The 19,579-nt window shown below is 43.8% G+C and overlaps 1 protein-coding gene across 3 annotated transcripts in view; it reads left to right on the plus strand.

The window, feature by feature from the left end:
* DPP6 (dipeptidyl peptidase like 6) overlaps positions 1–19,579 on the plus strand; it is a 2,034,493-nt gene that overhangs the window by 1,767,657 nt on the left and 247,257 nt on the right. For all 3 annotated transcript variants that reach the window (XM_069647934.1, XM_069647936.1, XM_069647935.1), the window contains exon 17: positions 8,833–8,880. In XM_069647934.1, the coding sequence (XP_069504035.1) occupies positions 8,833–8,880 (48 nt within the window). The remainder of the gene's footprint in view (positions 1–8,832; positions 8,881–19,579) is intronic.

Consider the following 19,579-nt stretch of genomic DNA (forward strand, 5'->3'; position numbering starts at 1 on the left):
GTGCATAGTTTAAACCTTACTATAATATATACTAGCAATAACTGCACTAAAACATTTAATCTCTAAGTATGATTGCACATAGTATCACTGACTTATTTTAGCAAATAGAGAAAGGTCTGCTTAACCATATTTCCCTTGAACTATAGATAGACATCTCCATTCCATAGACTTCTGGCACCTTTAGAAAGACCTTTTAAGTTGTGCGGCTACATACAACCTATGATGACTTCGAAAAATAACTTAACTGAACAAATGACTAATCCTCTCTAAAACATTTTAATACAAAAGCAAGACAACATTTGTTTCCTTGCAACTTTTCCAACTACAAAGATCCCACTTTATCGCACAAATTGAAACTCATAAATAGCTTTAGGCATTTAGCTTATCCCGTGTTTTACTACGGACCAGAATAAACAGAAATACCCATTTGGTCATGCTCTCAAACATTAAGAGATTATATTTACTATCTACAAGACTTATCAGACCATAAACTAAAGGCTATTTCAGCAGATGCCGACAGCAAAAGGTTGGGGGTCCTCATTTACCTGCCTTTTGTGTCTGAAAACCTGTTCAGAAGTCAAAAGTGCATTTTGCAAGAATGCCCTAACCACTATGTGAAAGGGCACTTATATTGAGATTAATGAATTGCCCAGGTATTTATATTAAGGTACATGTATGTTTTTCCATTTGGTAGATTTGATGCATTATCTTTCTGTGTGTGTTCAAGCTAATATTGTATCAGTTCTGAACAAAAAGCAAACTGCGCTCAGTTTGCCACACCCCCATCATCAATATGGCACTCGCAACATGAATTCCTCATAATAGAAGGAACCCTCTTTGACCACCCAAACAATTCCCTATTGGCCAGTCCTCCCCTGTTCATGGTGTACTTAAGATTTATTTTGTTTCACTTTCTTGTTCACGCAGTCATCACTGTAATGAGAGATGCTCTGCAAAATTATGGTTATTTCTGCAAAAAACGACTCTTTTAGAGCAGAGACTAAGGTGTGTTGCACATGAGTTACTTCTGCTCAGTGTTAAAGAACCCACACTGTGCGTGTCACATCTCAGTCACCGTACATTTGGCCCTTCTGCCTTGTAGGGACTCACCTGGTTCCAGGATTTTCCATATTTCAAATAGCCTTTGTGCACTCTGCTGAAAGCCTTAACCAAAGAGTAACTCTAGCAAATTTGCAAATCCCTTGCAAAATAGTCAACGGAAGCACTGTAGACCCTTTCCCGTGCTTACTGGGTGCACTTGTAAACTCCCCATCAACACACCAGGGGAACAGGGAAACCTAGACTCCCATCAGCAACAACAGTGGAGCTTACAGGGTCAAGGAAGGAGACTCCATATCTGACCATGGCCCACTGAAATCCATGATTTCAGCCACCCTTCATATAACTTCAAGCCAGCCCCTTTCCAAGCCACTTGAACTCCACAGATATTGCAGAAGGCATAGAGAGAAATTTGTGGGAGCCACATGAGCCCCACACAAAATCCATAAGATATAGGGAGAAATGTGTGGGAATGTTGCACCATTAGGAATACCACCGTCCAGTAATGGTCAGGAGGTAGATGCTTTTCACACCCGGGCCAAAGAAAAAGATGGTAGAGAGGGAAATACCATCAATATACTTGAAGTGGTGGGAGGAGCATGGGTACCTCAACTAGCAAGAGAAAAAGGGTGGTTAAAGCAGGCCAGTTTGGTCCACGGCAGAACTTGGAGGGAGAGCAGGGTGGTACAAAACAGCGCCATCTCTGCAGAGTGTGGGAGCAAGGTTATAGGAGGAGGTCTAACAGAGGGTTGTTACAGGGAGCAGAACCCTAGAACAGGGCTTGGCCAACTGACCATGATGACCGAGGCCCCACTCCAAGAAGCTGGCAAAAGGAAGCAAGTCCTTGCAAAGCTCATCTGCTGTCTAAACCTACTGGAAGAGACATATTAAGTGATCCAAGCCGGAATGTATTGGCTGTGGAGGCCCCCATTATTGTACTCCATAAACCTCACACCGCACACACAAGGCAAAGATTAAGGTTATCCATTGGGAACTCAAACCAGAGTTGGCACCAACCTCCTTTGTTGGAACGATTGAAATTGGCTTTCTTCATGAACTTTGCAACCACATCATTTGCATTTCTTTTTCTTTTACATATAATAGAATAAACTCTGTTCTGTTCTCAAATAACAACCAGTATGTCGGTCTCTTTGTGCATCCCACCCGGTTATCATGTCACAAAGGTGAGCTGAGTTATGGGTTAAGTCCAATGATTGTTGCAAACTACAGCTGTGCTATCAGTGCCCTGGATTTCAAGGTATACATTTCAGATCTTTCCAATGTGTTGAATGCTGCCCCCCAATTCATGAAAAATACTCACTGTATAAGCAGGACCTCAACATGCTGCTTGACAACACTCTGATAGAGATGCCATGTTCAGTGCAAGTGTTTTCAAAGGATTGCTAAGATCATGGGTTTTCCATACATTTTTATAAGTTCAGGATATTGAATTATTGGAAAGAAGCTTAGAATTTAATGGGAAGCCAGGAAGGAGTTTCTTGAGGTGCTGTCGCAGTATACTCATGGTAATTATTTTACTTGCTAACGGTTCACCTTCTAAGCCTGTGTGCGACAAAACAAAAGGGAGGCAGCACGGTCGATGTAATACAGTCCCCCAAGTAATTCTTCCTTGTCCAGGAAACAGACATTTGTATGTGTTGAGGTTGCCCCATTTTTGGGTCTCATGTACACGAAAGACATTTAACTCCCTGGAAAATCCAATGCAATTGAACAATGAGTCTAAATTGGTGTTTCCCAAAAATAAAGGGGAAAGAACCTGAACTTAGCAGAGTTCTCAAGAAGAGTACATGGGGCATAAAAAGGATATTCAATTATATAATAAAGAGGATTAACACCCAGTGGTGGCAAGTCAGCCAATCAGGAGACATGGAATGCAGGCTCAAACTGGCAATGTCAGCTTGCGTTCCAAGCCAACTGATGGCCAGTTCGCCTGCCTGCCATCTTCCCCCCACCGTCCATTCCCTTTTATTTTACAGTCCTCCCTCCACATTTACCTCATTGAGGTGGCGAGGAGTGCTGCCGCTGCTACCACTCCTTCTGCTGTGCCCCGGATGGCCACCATGAAAAGGCAAGAGGAGCTCCGTATGGAGCCCCGCATTCCCACTCCATGTTGGCCATCTTTGATCAGTCTTTTCTTTCTGTGAACAGGATGCTTCGAGGCGACCCTTTCATGGAAACACAATACTTTGAATTAGCCCCATCTCAGCCCATGGGATGGGTGCTAATATCATTAACCACTCAGTCCAAGGACTGGAGTGGGTGGTAACATCCAGGGACCCTCGCTAAAAGCACTTGCTTTGCTCAGGCATTTAACTCGGGCCCTGTGTCGTTACCACCCGTTCCAGCCATTTGAACGGGTTATTAACAACATACTATAGTCACAAGTAAGCATAACTGCAAAGGATATGGAAATGAAATGGCCAGGACTCATGTCATCTTCAGGCAACTGTAATCTAATTCCGGGAAATCCGAAGTAGTGGAAAGTACCAGCAAAGTTTTGAGACCGATTAGGAAAATCCAAATAAGAATGAACAGTCCAGATCAAAAGAAAACAAGTAAAATCTAAGCGAAATGGATCAAGTTGCTCTAAATTTCCTGCAGATAATTCATCCCCCACTAAGTGATCACACAATACTTCAACCTCTGCAAAATGGATAACGAAAAGTCTGCCAGCGAACAAGGCATCGCCGGATAGTCCAGGTGTCCTACAGTTTAGCTCTCGGCAACCCTACTATGAGATCAAAGGGCAATGCATACTCATGAAAACAGCAGTTGATTCAAGCCATAGTTGAATGATTATTGGGCAATCATACCTCACTCTAATATCACAACCATTTACCATACAATAAATCACCCTCCAACAATTCAGCTTCCATTTTAGTGCATCACTGCATATGTTGCATATCCCATTATCTTAGTCAGGGAAAACTGGGTTTTTCCACAGAAAACTTTGAAGCGTGCAGTTTACTCTCCAAAGTACGAGGGCCTGCAAAGTTGCAATATATCTAAAGTAGACCTTATTGAATGGACCCAATATGCAGGTCTTTGTGTTTGTTTGAACGTATGCTGACTTCTTTTCAAAGCTATGGCATAACACCCTACTTAATGTTTCTTGCCGACTCACACCTAATATGGAACAGGCCACACAAACATAAGAGACGGGTTAAGACTAACGTTTATAGCACCAGTTATAAACTACCTTTGGATGTATTCAAATATAAATGTGTTGCTGTGAAATGGATGGATGAATCAGCACCCACGCACAGCCAATGAACGAATGAACTTGTCAGAGCCTGTAATTAAGTAGAAACTTACCGTCCTCCAGACGCAATGACATATGGTCATGCTTAAAATGTTACTTGGCGGAGAAAGCCTCACAACTCAACTGATCCAACTGATAAGAACATAGCCTCCTTGGATGTGGCCTCTGTGACAAGCTACAACAGGCAGACCTAAACCACTACCACTGGCAGATTGCTCAGTTTACTCGGATTTCTATACATGTTGGGCTTGACTGGGCTATGACAATTATTGTTAAGAAATTGTTATTCACAACCTTCCAAAACTGGCTGATTAAATAAAGAAAGCCAATAACAAAAGGGGAACGTTTACTCTTAGCAACTTCACAGAATGTGTTTCACAGATCTAAACTCTAGGTGCAGAATAGTTGTCTATTGGCCCAATGCACGTTAATGCAGGGTTTCATGCTATGTTGAGAATAGCAGGGCATAAACAAAATTCAGTGGTGTCACCTCCCCTCTAAAAATAGTTGTTCAAGCCCATTCACAAGGCCGTTGACCCGTTGGGTTTAAACTCATATTCTGAGATCTATTGTTACATAGTTGCCGGTGTTACACAGGGATCATGCATTTGTGATTCCAATTGGTTCTTCTCTAAGACAATAGCCTTGAAGATGATGAGGTTGGGTGAGGAATCGTACCTAAACTACCCATGATGCATATATTATTTCTACTCCATTGACAAAGACAGAATGTTTAAGGATTTTTTTTCTTAAAGGGGAAATTCACTCAAAAATGTCATGCTTAAAAAATGTTGGCCATAATAAAAAAGGTATATTGGCATTATTTTAAAAAAAAGTTCCTATGGAAAACTATTTTAAAATGACCCCCAAGTTCTGCTTTCCAAGGACTTGGAGACAAGCATTATGTAAGCAAATCTAGTTTCATGTGTATGAGTTAATGGTATGCTCTCGCAGCAACAAACAAGCAAAAAGCCCCCTAATGGGAGCTTTTGCTTATTGCTCCCAGAGAGCAGAGCACTTTTCAACATGCAGACAGCAGCAGTGTGTCTTCGCGGGAGCACATTATGGAACTATCTCAGATTAGAATGATAAGGTGTGCTTTTCCTCTTGGGAAGAATCATCCAACAGTCACAGCACGCCCCAAAGCAAATATGGGCAAAAGCATACAGATCAAGTTGGTCCCTGGGAGGATCTGTATGACCACTAATCATGTCCAACCAATGAGAGATGCATTCAGAAACAGATGATCCGCGCCCGTGCGCCGACCCATCACCACAGACCAAAGTTTCGTATCACCTTCGCTGCCGATGCCAGTGGAAAACACAAGATTAAGGTGGCACTTTATAGGATGGAAAGAGCAACGCCTTGGAGCAACTTCTTTCAAAGTGCACCATGCCAGCATTCTCTTTGCTAAAGCAATTTATGTGTATATTTTATTTTTGACCCGAGTCATACACTTCCTCATTTACCTCACCCCCATTCTGTTATCGTCAGTACCATGCAAGCACTGTTACTATGGATGCCTCCAAACAACCGAAACTGCATCGATAAATAGCCAAACCCGGCCTGTGGTGTTTTCTGCCAGCCCTGCTGACCCAACGTCAAAAGCCATAATTGCCTTCGAAAATGTCCTACATCTTATAGCTGACACATGTCTTCTTCCGCAATGTTGGTGGTTTTACGCAAAGTGCTGCAGCATCAACACCCCCAATGCACACACATTGCTAGTTCCCTCTAATATGTGCCTATGACGTCAGAAACCATCAACAATGGCTAAAATATCTGTGCTTTTGCACGTGGCAAGGACATGATGAAAGAAAAAAGGGTACTGGGAACGGAGGAATAATGAAAACATTTAGCCAATTCTAATGGCAATCAAGAGGATGGGCACTTGGACAACATGCAGAAAGACAGAGAGAGCAATGGTATGCTCAGTCCTTCCTACATTCCCAATATCACAAACAATATGGCTGGCTGTACTGGCTGCGTCCATGCTATCCTGGATCAAAAGGCAAAAGAAGCCCAAACCATTGAAGGCCCCTGTTTTCCAGCAGCAGAGATTTTATCAAAAAAGAATAAACAACGCTTGAAGATAAAAGCATCACTATGATCAGAAACCACCCAAATGGTAAATGGTGTTAGTTCCATTGATGCCATTTTCTTGCTGGAGTTCTGCCTGGGGAGCTGGAGAGGAAACGGCCATTGACCCATACCGCCCTGCATGCATCATTATTTTGCAACAAACAAACCCTTCTTCCACCGTAAGATACTCTCATCCCTAGTCCTGCTCCACCCGCCACTTAAAATTTGTATTTCCATGTGGGTTGTTAAACTAGCACCCTTGCTATTGACTAAAAAAAACATACTTCAGCCCGACAACCCAACCCACCTTAAAGTATGCCTGCATGCTACTTTATAGTTAACCCCAAATGTGCTCATCCTCCTAGCACACTCACTGCACAGGCTAACCCACCAACCCCATAAGCACCATGACATCCTTTATTCAGTTATCAATAACTCATCTATCAAAATCCATAAGTTGTTGAGGTTGAGTAATTGCGTTGGCACTTTGTGTTGCCATTTCATGACATGGGCAACTGCCTCTTTACCGTTTCCATACTAACCGGGCATTTCTTTATAACACCTGTGCAACCTTGCTACCCTGATGCGACACCGTACCCATCTTGTCATACCCATAACTTCCCAATCTTTCACCACCTTCACTCCTAGTATTACCATATAGCACCCACCACCCCTCCGGATGGTAACCAGCCCCCAAACTAGTTAATCCTTCTCGATTTTACGGGATCCACCATCCCGTAATCTATGAAATAACACCACAATCTTACCACGCGTCGTACTCTCCCTCAATGATCGTACCGGACTCGCAAGGCTGGGAGCTGTGAGACAACTAATCACTGGGTATGAAAAACCCATGAAGAACCTCAAGCACAGTGTCTACCACCAAAGAGGCGATGGACCCAAACTCCTATAATCATCTTTAAGGAAGCACCACTGGATTCTGTACATGGGAGAGCAAGACACAATTGACAGGTAAAACATATACATATATTGCTTTCATTTAAAATTAAAACTTTCACAACAATAAAATTATCCACATGTCAATCATGCAGAATATAGCAGGGAGCGTGGAGGAAGCAGCGGGGTGGTTGGTGCTGGGTAAGACCGTGGGTGAGAGAGGCCAGCCGAGCGCCATGCATGTCCAGTGGGGGTGGGGGCGGATGGGTTCTCTCGTCTGAGGGAATGACCAGGGGAGGGAGATGGGAGCACAGGGGAGATGCTGGACACACAGGCAAAACAATATTAAGCTGATTAGAGCTCCGTACACACGCAACTCGCTATGCTCGGCAACCGTCTCCCATATGGCCCAGTTGTGAGGTAAGCAGAGGGAGAATGGATGGTAAAACAAAGGGCTCTATGAGCCACAAATTGCAAAGAACATGCCCGCTCCCTGCCCCTCCTAACTGGACCTTTGACTCCAACCCATCCTCTAATCTGTGTATTATCACAGGGATCTGCACTCAGGAGCTTTGTGTGCATGTGCGTAGTGTGCCATGGGCTGTTCCTTCAGGTGTGGCAACGTACACCAGCATGGCTTCTAGTTGGATTTTTATGGGAGGTTTAAACGTGTGGTCAAGCGGCCCCACACTGCAGGTGAGTGTGACGCTGTACTCCCATTAATACATTAGGCTTCTGTTGAAAACTGCTCTGCTCTCCGGCAGCAGGGGTTTTGATTGATCCTCGCCACGAGAGCACAGCATTAACTCGTGCACATGGAACTGGATCTGCTTACAAAATGGCTGTCTTCAAGTCCTTGGCAAGCAGAACTTGAAGGATCATTTTAAAATGTATTTTCCATAGGGACTTTACAAAAAAAGCCTGAATATCTTTTTTATTATGGCCAACATGTTTTAAGCATAAACCTTTTGAGTGAACTTCCCCTTTAACAAAGTTTTAGCACAGGGGTTTTAGTCCAGAGGATCTGGTTCGTAAATGATACATATCTCATACCAAAACCCACAGAGAATTTAAAAATTGCACAAGAATTAGAGAAGTAAATGTGTGTTTCTGCCTAAACATTATCGACTGAAATACTTTGTTAATCATATATGTATTACAATTATCGAAGTTTAAAGAAATTACTCAGGGGCCAATTCAGAAAGAAGTTACTATGAACCATTTATCACTTACTCCTGACTTACTGCTAAAAAAGAAAATGAATGTCATTGATGGTTACACCTCTGTTAATGAAATCGGTGTCTTCAAGTCAAGGGTAAATCAAACTTTTAGGCCTCCTTCCAAAATGAAACGAAATGACGATGCATGGAGTTGCAATTATAATGTATAAAAACAGCAAAAACATTAGCAATTTTCAATTTTGATTATTTTCTATGTGAAATATTCGATTCATTTCAAAGTTTAATTGTATTTTTAAAAACAATTCCTTTTGTGTGTTTTTCTGTGCACAGGTCCAGGAATCCCAGTCGTGACTGTTCATAAGACATTCGATAGACACAGTAAGTGACAAGCGTTGCCTATCTCTAAGAATGAGATGAAGACACTAAAGACAATGCAGCATTTCATGAGCAATCAGCTGCTGATGTTTGTGACGCAGTTTCAAGGCAGGATCCCCTCGCTGCTATCCCTGAAAGACATGTTGTGGTTGCTGCGCTTGATGAAATCTACTCTATTTTAAGAGATAATTTAAATATAAGCAGGGAATTTTCTGCATGTTTGCGTGATGCAGTTCAGTGGTGCCATTATCATAGTGGGTCACTGATATCCTGATGATCTTAAAACACAAAAAGCAAACCAGCAAATGCAGCCCATAATATCTGTTTGTCTGGTAGCCGCCCTCTTGCTTCCTCTTTATCATCTTGAGCTAGCCGTGAGGGATCGTAAACTGTTGTTTTCTGTTTTGTTGTTGAGTTCTCCGTGTCCATGACTGGAAAAGAAATATATATTTAGAAACCCTCATGTCCACCACAATTACTGCATGTGTTTATGAGGATCATTGTGGAATAGTAATCTGAAATAACTGTAGCACTGTTGTCCCTCAGAGATCAAATGTGACATGTAGAATTTGGGTGTAGAATAAGCCCTTTCATCTAAGTCGCACATGCCACAGTGCCACGTTTCACCCATCCCTCAGCTCCAGTTCAGAGCCACTAAGCAATGCATTGTGGGTATATAAATTAGCTGAAAAGCATGCTTTTTGTTCCAGAAAATAGTCTTTGTTGTAAAGGCCAGCCCTATTTGTAACATGGCTTTATTGACAGAAGACAGGAAGCTCTGAATGATGCAGACAACCATATGTGTATTTCAGCCTCATTAGGGATCATCTATGCAGTATCGTGTGAAATACTGTGGTTGGAGCATCAGGGTATGTTTAGCAAACACCATCAATGTTAGATGCTGAGACATGTGTGACTGAGCTGAGTAGGGGTAGGTGCAGAGGTTTTCTGTTTTTGAGCTGCGTCTGACTTGCAGGTTCGCCTGCACATTAGGTGACTGACAAGGCAACTTCACAGTATCAGCTGAACTTCAGAAGCAATTTAATTTTACAAACACAAGCATGTGGTTCTTTTGCTCCATAGATATTTAGTAAGGGTTGCTGCCTTCTCTCATCGGAGCTGCACTGTAAAGGTGGAGGTGGAAAAATCCATGAAGTAGAGCCTCTACAATATTCTGCACATAATGAGGTTCTAATACAGGCTGCCACCTCTCTCTTCTTTCCTTTGGGGTCACATTGAGGCCTCTTCAGATGGCACTGAGGTCTTCTACAGGCTAAACAGACCATCTTTGTGACCTCAGCAATCTCAATGTTTAAGCCTTCTCAGGTGTAATATTTAACTACAAATCATAGAAGGGACTGGCTTGTCTATATTCGAACATTCTTTGTAGAGGACACCCTTGACTGCCTGTTGTAATAGAGCTTAGATTTTGCGAAAGCACTAAAGTAAAATTGTCCCATCATCGTTCAGGATCCAGCAACACTGAATCTGAGGAGGAAGGACCCTCTTCTTCTGTAGAGTCACTTTATAGAGAAGTCCCCCACTCTCTGAAAGCAATGGAAACAACTTGCAAGATCATCAACTGCAGGCACTTTGCATCTGTGCCAAAAAAGACAAGGGAAGGGGGGATTGGGGATTCCACCTTCCTGGCACCAGATGGATCCCTCTTTTCCAAGTACAGAAATTCATGAAATCTGCTGTCTCGCTTCTCATGCCTTAAGAAACATATGGGTCTTTAGGCCATAAGGTTTTCGCTGCACCTTCAAGAGGCCCGTTATCCTGGGCGAACCCTGCTACCAGAACTACCACAGAGACTGTACAACTCTCTGTAAATACGTGTGAATCAGTTTCGTGTCTGCTGGACTTTTACAGGAATGTTCACTCTCGGGGGCAAGAAGCTACCTGGATGTGCCCACTCCAGTAATGGTTTTAGTAAACCAATGGGAATTAAAAGGCTTTTCTTCTACGCTAGCACTTTAAGTTGTGGTATACAGGAGCAGGATACAATTCCTTTGTTGTAAAGGCTTCCCACTTCAGCTAATTGTGTTTACTTGCTCCCACCTCTATGCAAGTGTCCATATAGCTGGTTACAATTACCAGCAAGGCATTTTGTGTGAATTGGAGTACAGAGCTTCACTCACTGGTTCCAAAATCACAATGGCTATGGGCTGCTTCCACTTCCCCATCTTTCTTTCTGCTTATACTGCTTCAGGCACTCTTGGGAACCACACCCCTCTGCAATGTGGGTGTCTTCAATCCATCCTCGACCTCAGAGAGTCTCCTTCACTTTGGCTTCCCTCGGCTTGCTTCTGCACACGGGTCTCGGGTCGTTGCATGACCTCAGCTGTGTATTCGCAGCAATTATGCACACCTGGAAAGAGTGTTCACTTCTCCCAGTCTCTTCCAATGCAGCCACAGCCAAACAGGGTTTGTGAGCACAGGACCAACTCAGCACCTGCAGGTGAAATCTGTTCTTCTCTCGTTCCGGCGCCCCTTAATTGGTCACACTTCCTTGTGAACTGCCAGACTTGTGCTCTACTTCTTCTTCTGCTATTACTGCCCACTGTCCAGCTTCTGCTCTAGCTTCTTTCTGCTGCTCCTTCGAGTGGCAGCCTTTTATGCATCTCAGGTGGGGCAATTGGCTTCAGGTGTGGAGCCTTAGTATTAATTGCCTGACCCTGGCAAAGGTTGTTAGGCCTGCTTGCCTATCATTTACCACTGCATACCTCTTCAGTCCTCTTCGTCATCACAGTCCCTGAGGGATTTTTGGACATGTAGTCCATTTTAAGGAAATCATATGTTTCCATTTCTTTAACATTTTTAAAGGGTGGTGTTAATTGCCTTATTATTTGTTGTCATTCCTTTTGGTATACATTTGGCGTTAGGGAGGATGTTTAATTTTAGCGGACAAAAGACCTGTTCTTTGGATACAACACTTTGTTGTGTTACACCTTTGGAGTTTACCCTTCCATCCTTAGTAGGAGGTTGATAGATATCAAAATGACAATAAGCCAGTTCCTCCTTTAATCCAGTGACAAGAGTATCCTTCTCCAAGGAACATTCCTGTGTTTCATCCTGTGCAATGTCCCTACTACCCTAGCCCTTGTCTCCACCCAGGTGATCCTCCCGCAGTACAGCACCCCCTGGATTGGGACCAGAAAGCGCCTGCCCTTCCCTGGCCAACTGGGAGGAGACTTTAGGCGGGATTTTGGTGGGGGGATCCACCAGATAATCCACAGTACACAAATCTGCAGAGCTGTACCTGCTATGAAAATGAGAAATATATCAATGTACATGTGAAGTAGATAATACAATTATAATTGTTCTTTTGTATAATTGACTTGTGTTGATGCTAGAAAGAGTGACAAAAAATCTGCCTTCATCTGGGATAGATGCATACAGTAGCTGGGGTGGAGCAGGGTGCAGTGCTTTTGGAAAATGTTTTGGTGATGGCCTGCCTCAAGGACAGGCTTCTCCTCTCGTAGGTAAGGATTGTGAAAAGGAAGAGGGACAATGAGGCAATGCGCTTTTGAGAAGTATCAGTGCATGACATATTTAGCATGTACCAGATCGCAGAATCACGACCAGAACAGAAAAGCATGCACGAAGAGACGGTACTGTACAGAAATCAAACAAGAGCTATGTTTTGGTTCATTGTGCATCCAACTCATAGCTGAATTGACTGACTCATTTCTGTTCCAAACAATGCCGACTGGGAAGCAAGAAAAGGTTATGAATGATTACACTTAATTGCTTGCAGAATCGAGAGGGAAAGCAAGGGGCACGGCCAACATTTCCCACTGAAAGGAGTGCCGCAGGTCAATGATGCGGCCCACAGGGTGAACACATTGTCATCCGGGCTCCCAAAGACACTAAAGTCTGGAAATGTCACTGACACTCGAATTCCCATTTCATTCCCTCACACACAATAGTGGCAGTATGAGCAGAAAGAGGACTTGCACACAGGGGAGCTGGGCAAAGTCCTTTTCATTTGTTCGGATAATTGCATTCAGAGAATGGCAGGAAGGGAACGGCCTCTATAGGAACATACTAGATTATCTCCAAGAGGACTCTCTCCAGCACCCGGACCACAGGGAGTGTATCATTCTGTGAAGCACAAACGGGCACTTCTTAATTAAATGTAAGCGAGACATATTATTCTCCGGTGGATCTCTGCAGGCTGTTATCGGATCATTACAGATTACGGAAAGAATGCAAAACACTCCCTGTCGAGCAGCGGCTCCTACTGAATAAATCCCCCGAACTAAACCGAAGCCTTTTCGAAGGCACCTCATAGAGTTGTAAATGGATGATTTGCCACATGCAAAAAAAGGTAATGGCATAGTGTTAGTCACACTAGACTGAAAATGGCAGCCATTTCCTGAAGTCTCATTTACGTTTGCACGGAAAATACACACATTGTGCATTGTTATTGCGGTGCAGGCTCTGTGCATTTAGTGTGTTTTGGGTGATTCTGTGGGTTTCCTTTGTGCAATCTCTGAATGGGATGACGATTGGTTTTGTAGTTCTCAAATTGTACATACATGAGACTGGGATACACACGTTTTGCAATCATCGCTGGTGCAATTTCTCTCTTTTTTCAGAAATCACGGGTTTGATGCACCTGTATAAAGCTGTGCCTGAAAGAGTGCATTTTTTTAATCTCATCACTGGGATTGGGTTTGGATTTTTTTCTGCCTAGTAAACGTGTGCATATAATGATGGCTAGCAGAAGTACCCGGACGGCTACTTTATACAGACATGATAACATCCTCAACAATTGTTGAAAATGAATGATACTGTAGGTCGCTGTTCCGCCTCACCCTGGCATTGTGCAGTTTGTTGAGGTGCATTGTGACGCAATTATCTCAGGAACCGTGCATCCTAGGGCCTTGATATGTGGTTTCTGATGTCCCTCAGGGACCTCGAGTTTTGTTCCTCGTGACCAATTGAGAAACAGCATTTTTTGTTTCCCTTCCCTTAGAACATGGTTTACGGCTTCCTCGGCACGCACAATCTTGCAAAAATCCTCTGGAAAAGTGATTTCAGCTGATGTGGCAAACATTTTATTACCCTTCCCGGTGAACATGGTTTACGGCATAGTAAACCTTGTTTAGAAACAACATTTTTTGTTTCCCTTCCCAGTGAACATGGTTTACAGCTTTGTCGTCAGGCACCATCTCGCAAAAGTCCTGTTCAAATGTAATTTCACCTGATGCGGCAGAATGTTACCTACCTTCACCTTCGCCTCTCAGATCCATTCGCCTCCCATACATTTTTTGTTTCTGTTCCCAGTGAATATGGTTTATGGCTTTGTCGGCAGGCCACAAACCCACAAATAGATTTTAACTTTTGGTGAAATACAGGGAAATAGGGGTGTCCAAATGTCCTAACAGGTAATTATGCAACATTTTGTGCAGATTAGTGAAACGGTGTATAATTGTATAAGGAACAACGCTTTGCCAAGCCACAAACACATTTTGACTTGTGCTGAAATTCAGGGAACGGGTTGAGGTTTCCAAATGTCATGTAGCAGTATTGTCAAAATGGTCCCAACAGGTAACCATGCAAAATGATGTGCAGAGTGGTGAAAAAGTGGGGAATTGTATAAGGAACAATGCTTTGCCAAGCCACAAACCCACAAATCCTGCCACAAACCCACAGACATATTTTGACTATATTAAAGGGCCTGTGGTAGTGTCCCTGTACCTATGGTTAAGTTGCTCAAACCATAGGAAGAGCACTTTTTGGGAAGCTTATAACTTTGCCCTCCTGGACAAATCCTTACCAAACTTTGCAAAAAAAAGTATATGTTCTCGTCAGAATTCTTCTGAGAAGTTTGGTGAGGTTTCATCAAGGGGTGGGCAAAGTTGTGAGGGGGGTCCCAAAATGTCTGTTTTTTCCATAGACGCAATGGAAAAACTGTGTTGCTCACAAACACAGCCCAAACCGCTAGACAGATGTGCATCAAATTTTTGGCAGCATCGTCCCGAAAGTGTGGTTTTGTAAATTTGGTGTAAATCAAAGTTCTTTTTAAAATGTCCCAAAAGCAGGTAAAGACAAATTAGTGATATCTGGGTTTGGTCCGTAGACTCACTTTGCTGTTAGGTCCGCGGACGGGCATCCGATTGGCCTAGAGGGCGATGTGATGTCCGTGGACATCAGACGCGCCCAATGATTGGATGGTGAAAAGCGTGAAGTGGGTCAGATTTTTGGAAACGGCCACCATGTTGGATTTGTGGACAGCCGCCGGTTACCGGGAACATCGCAGTAAAAACGTATCGAAAAGCACAGCATTGCACTTGTCAAACATATCAAACAATCTCTGGGGAGGTGAAGGGTGATGAGGATGGGATGGGGTATGGCAGTAAGAAGCCAAAAAACAGGTTTTATTCATTCTGGATGTTCGGGTACAGTCCTGTGATGTTCGCAAACAGTTCAGATGTTCAGGGACATCTATGCCTATTTCTGCATTACTAGGTGGTGAAAAGCAGTTTTTGGAAGGCTTATAACTTTGGTGCCACTCAATGAAACCGGATGAAATTTTGGACAAAAGTTTTCAGAAAGATTACAGACCCATCCTTGAATGTTTGTGTACAGTATGAATTGCTTTTGTCAAGTGGGGGCTAAGTTACATGACTATTGTATATACATACATTTTGACACTTTTGAAAAATAAAACATGGGCGGGTTTCCAGGACACTCATAGAAGGAGCATTGGCAAGGACCTTAAAGCATGGTTTTGCAAATGTGCCCGTGTTTTATTTTTTGACAAGTGTCATAATGTAGGTACAAAAAATAGTGATATACCTTTAATGACTGAGGTATAGCCTATGGCCATGGGCAGCGGCCAGATTGTCTGGGTCATGGCATAAGGTCATGACCCTGACAATCTTGCTACTTGCCATGACCACGAGGGACGACAAATGGGGTTAAAGTGGCTATGTTCTCCTGGGACCGGCTATCTGGTAAAGTTATTCGAAAGTGGGATAGGTTTGAAAGGGAAAAAAACATGTGCTCCTGGTAATATGGTCAAAGGGTTCTCTCTTTGCCTTCTGCAGGCTGCCATGAAAAGGGAACAGGGGCTCTGTACGGAGCTCCGCCTTCCATTTCCGCAGTGGCCTTTTTGAAAAAGGTTTTTTCTTCCTACAGGTGTAGGAAAAAAAGGCCCTTTTATTTTTAGCACCGCTTTGGGAACCCGGGGTGCTAATTGCCTGCATGCCCCATTGCAGGGGCTGGAATGGGGGATAACGGTTCAGAGCCCTCATTATCCATGCTTGCTTTGCTTTGGCTGATAACTTGGGCTGCCGGGCCGTTATCCCCATTCCAGTCCTTGGAGCGGGGAATGAACGCCACATTACTCGCATTAGGATAACACAAAATGCTAATGGAAATGTTGGAAATTCTTATTGAGTCTATGTACTTTACTAAGAAATATGAAGTAGATGGAGTCTATAAATTTTTTTTTTTGTTATATTTTTTAACTGTGAAAGGGGGTTCCTAGAGAAACCTTTCTTTTGTTGCTTTTTGACAAATTTCTTTTTTTTTTTTGGAGGAGAGGTTAGAACGTAAGGTGGGGAGGGAAATGAGGGAAGAGGCACCAAGCACTAATATGGAGGGGCAGGTGGACAGGGGAAGATGTTGCGCGTGTTTTATTTCTATGGTGGGGGCAGTGTTTCTCATGCTCATTGATTACAGCTTCAAAACCACTTTGAAATCGCTTCCCTCCTGCAGAGTGGTGTGTTGTAGTATATACAGAGGACTGTTGTCTTCGAAAGATGTGGATCAACAGCCTCTTTTATTGCTTATAAGGTAGCTGGGGGGTTTTTGTGTCCCACATAAGTAGGCTGAGTGGTTTCAGTATTGGTTGAGGAAGATAAAGTGGAGGAAGACAGCTTACTACTTGCTAAAAAAGGAACAACCTTTCTGAGAGCATTGCAGTGGTTATATGTGGTGTGGTGGTGCATTGAGGTGGCCTCATAGGATACTGTCCAGGTAGTCCATGACTGAGTACAAAGTTCCACTCATTCCATTTCACTTTGGTAGCTTTAGCCTTTGGTACATTGCCAACAGTTCTAAAGAATTACCACACCCATAATTCTCTCTGTGTCGTGAATCTCCCCCGTCTCACCTGAGATCGCTTCTTGCAGGGATCCGCGGGAACATTCTTCTTGTGGGCGGATCGGGTTTTGTACAGGCTGGCACGAGCCTCTTCCGACTCCAGTGTGCGTTCAGCATTCCAGGATACTCGCGGGTTCAGGACGTCCAGGAAGGAAGAAGCAGTCGAAAGATACGTGGCTTCCAGGAACAAGGTGGAAAGGAGAGGGTGGAAGGAGTGGGAATAAGGGTCCAGGAACTTGGATAACAGAAGGGTTCGCCAAGCCGCGAAGTACACTTCTAGTCACTACCTGTTGATAGCGTTGAGACGCGCGGGGCCGCGGAGCGTGGCATATTTATGGGATGTACTACGTCCGCCGTGAAGGCTGGTGCGAGGCGTGTCACGTGATACGGCCATGTTGTGAGAAACAATGAATGCAAGCCCTGCCACGATAAGGACCAGGAAGTCCAGACGGGGCGTGTTCTGTGGGTAATGACAGCATGCCTCCTCCGAAAACCTCTTCCACCAAGTTTGCCCGGGTGTATGAGATGATATCTTCGGAGCATTCAAGGGGTGTTCAGGTTAGTAAATGGTTCCCAGGTTCTTTCACTAGGAGGATATCCTTTCCACTCAACCAAGTATTGAAGTTGACCCCGTTTATACCTGGAATCGAATATTCTGGATACTTCATATTCCAGTTGGTCATCCACAACCACGGGACTGGGTCTGTAGGATTTCCGGGAGGATCGGATGTAGGGTTTCAATAAAGAAGTGTGAAAAACTGGGTGAATTTTCTTGAGCCGGAATGAGACTGGGTTGGTGACTTCTTTTATGGAAAATGGCCCATAGTACCGGGGGGCCAATTTGTTTGGTTGTAAATGTTGAGGTAGTAGTTGCGAGGACAACCAGACTTGATCACCGACTGAATAAGAAGGCCCTGGTCTTCTCTTGGAATCTGCATAACGCTTAGTGTGTGTTTGGGCCTTTTCTAAATGTTCTTTGGCTTCCTTGTATATGTTGATGAGAGTTTCGATCCAGGAGTCGACGGTAGGTACTGGTGTAGGATGTGGAAGAACAGAAGGTAAAACTGACGGATGGAATCCTTGACTGCAATAGAAGGGGCTGGTCTTGACTGCTGAGTGATCGGAATGGTTGCAGGCGAATTCAGCCACAGGTATAAGGAGCGACCAATCATCCTGTACCTTGGTGGCGAAACATCAAAGGTATTGTTCCAGGGTCTGATTTACACGTTCCATAGCTTTGTTAGTTTGTGGGTGATAACCTGATGAAAGAGCACATTGGATTCCTAGAATGCGACAGAGATGTTTCCAGAATGGTGAGACGTATTGAGGTCCACGGTCTGATATGATCTTGGAAGGAAGTCCATGAAGGCAGAAAATGTGTTCCAGGAAGATTCCAGCGAGTTCTGATGAGGATGGTAGTTTGTACAGGGGTGTAAAATGAGCCAAATGAGTGAACAAGTCAATGGTGACCATGATAGTCATGTATCCCCTGGAAGGTGGTAATTCCACAATGAAGTCTGTAACGATGAATTCCCATGGCCTTGTCGGTAGTGTAGGTTGCAGTAGGAGACCCGCCGGTCTCTTGTTATCGTGTTTGTTTTGACTGCAGATAGAGCAGGCTCGGATGTACAATTGTACTTCAGTCTTCATTCTTGGCCACCAAAATTGCCTTTGTATAAGACGGAGAGTGTTGGTGATGCCATGATGTCCGGAGTGGAGAGTATCATGGCAGAGGCTTATTATCCTTTGTTGTAGTTTCTGTGTGGGAATGACTAGAGCATTATCTTTGAACAAATATCCATCCTTGGTTCTCAGATTCCATGGATTCTTCCTTGAAATATCCTTCCAGAGCTCAGAGGATTGGGTTTGCATCCGGAATTCTTCCAAAAGACTGACTGCTTAAGCTACAAAAATCGTGTGGGGAAACATCTTGGGATAGGCTTGATCGTCAATAGTTTCGTATCAGGACGTTGAGATAAGGCATCAGCAATTATGTTTTGTGATCCAGGAACATGACTGATGTGGAACTGGTACTGGGCAAAGAAGAAGGCCCAACGGGCCTGACGACTGTTCCTACACTCCAAGGATTGTAGAACTTGAAGGTTTCGATGGTCCGTGGGAACCTGGACTGGATGTTTAGCTCCCAGGAGTAGATGTCGCCATTCTGTGAAGGCTTGGCAGATGGCTAACTGTTCCTTTTCCAAGACGGAATAATGTGTCTCACTGGGAGTTAAGATTCATGAAAGATAAGCAATGAGGTGTTCCAACTTGTCCTCAAATTCTTGCTTCAAGACTGCTCCTATGGCGTAGTTAGAGGCATCCGTCTCCACTAGGAATGGCCGATTAATGTTGGGTTGGGCTAGGATGGGGGCTTGAGTAAACTCTGTCTTTGGGCGTTGGAATGCCTTGTCTTGAGGTGCAGACCAGAGAAAGGGAGTGTCTTTCTTCAAGAGAGCGATGATCGGTTGAACAATCTCAGAAAAGGTCGGTATGAACTTTTGGTAGAAATTGGCAAGCCCCAGGAAGGATTAAACTTGTTTCACAGAAGTGGAAGCCAGCCAAGATAGTATGGCCTTTACCT

This window comes from Ambystoma mexicanum, chromosome 2q, assembly GCF_040938575.1.
Source record: "Ambystoma mexicanum isolate Mex_15411 chromosome 2q, UKY_AmexF1_1, whole genome shotgun sequence".
NCBI classification, from domain to species: domain Eukaryota; kingdom Metazoa; phylum Chordata; class Amphibia; order Caudata; family Ambystomatidae; genus Ambystoma; species Ambystoma mexicanum.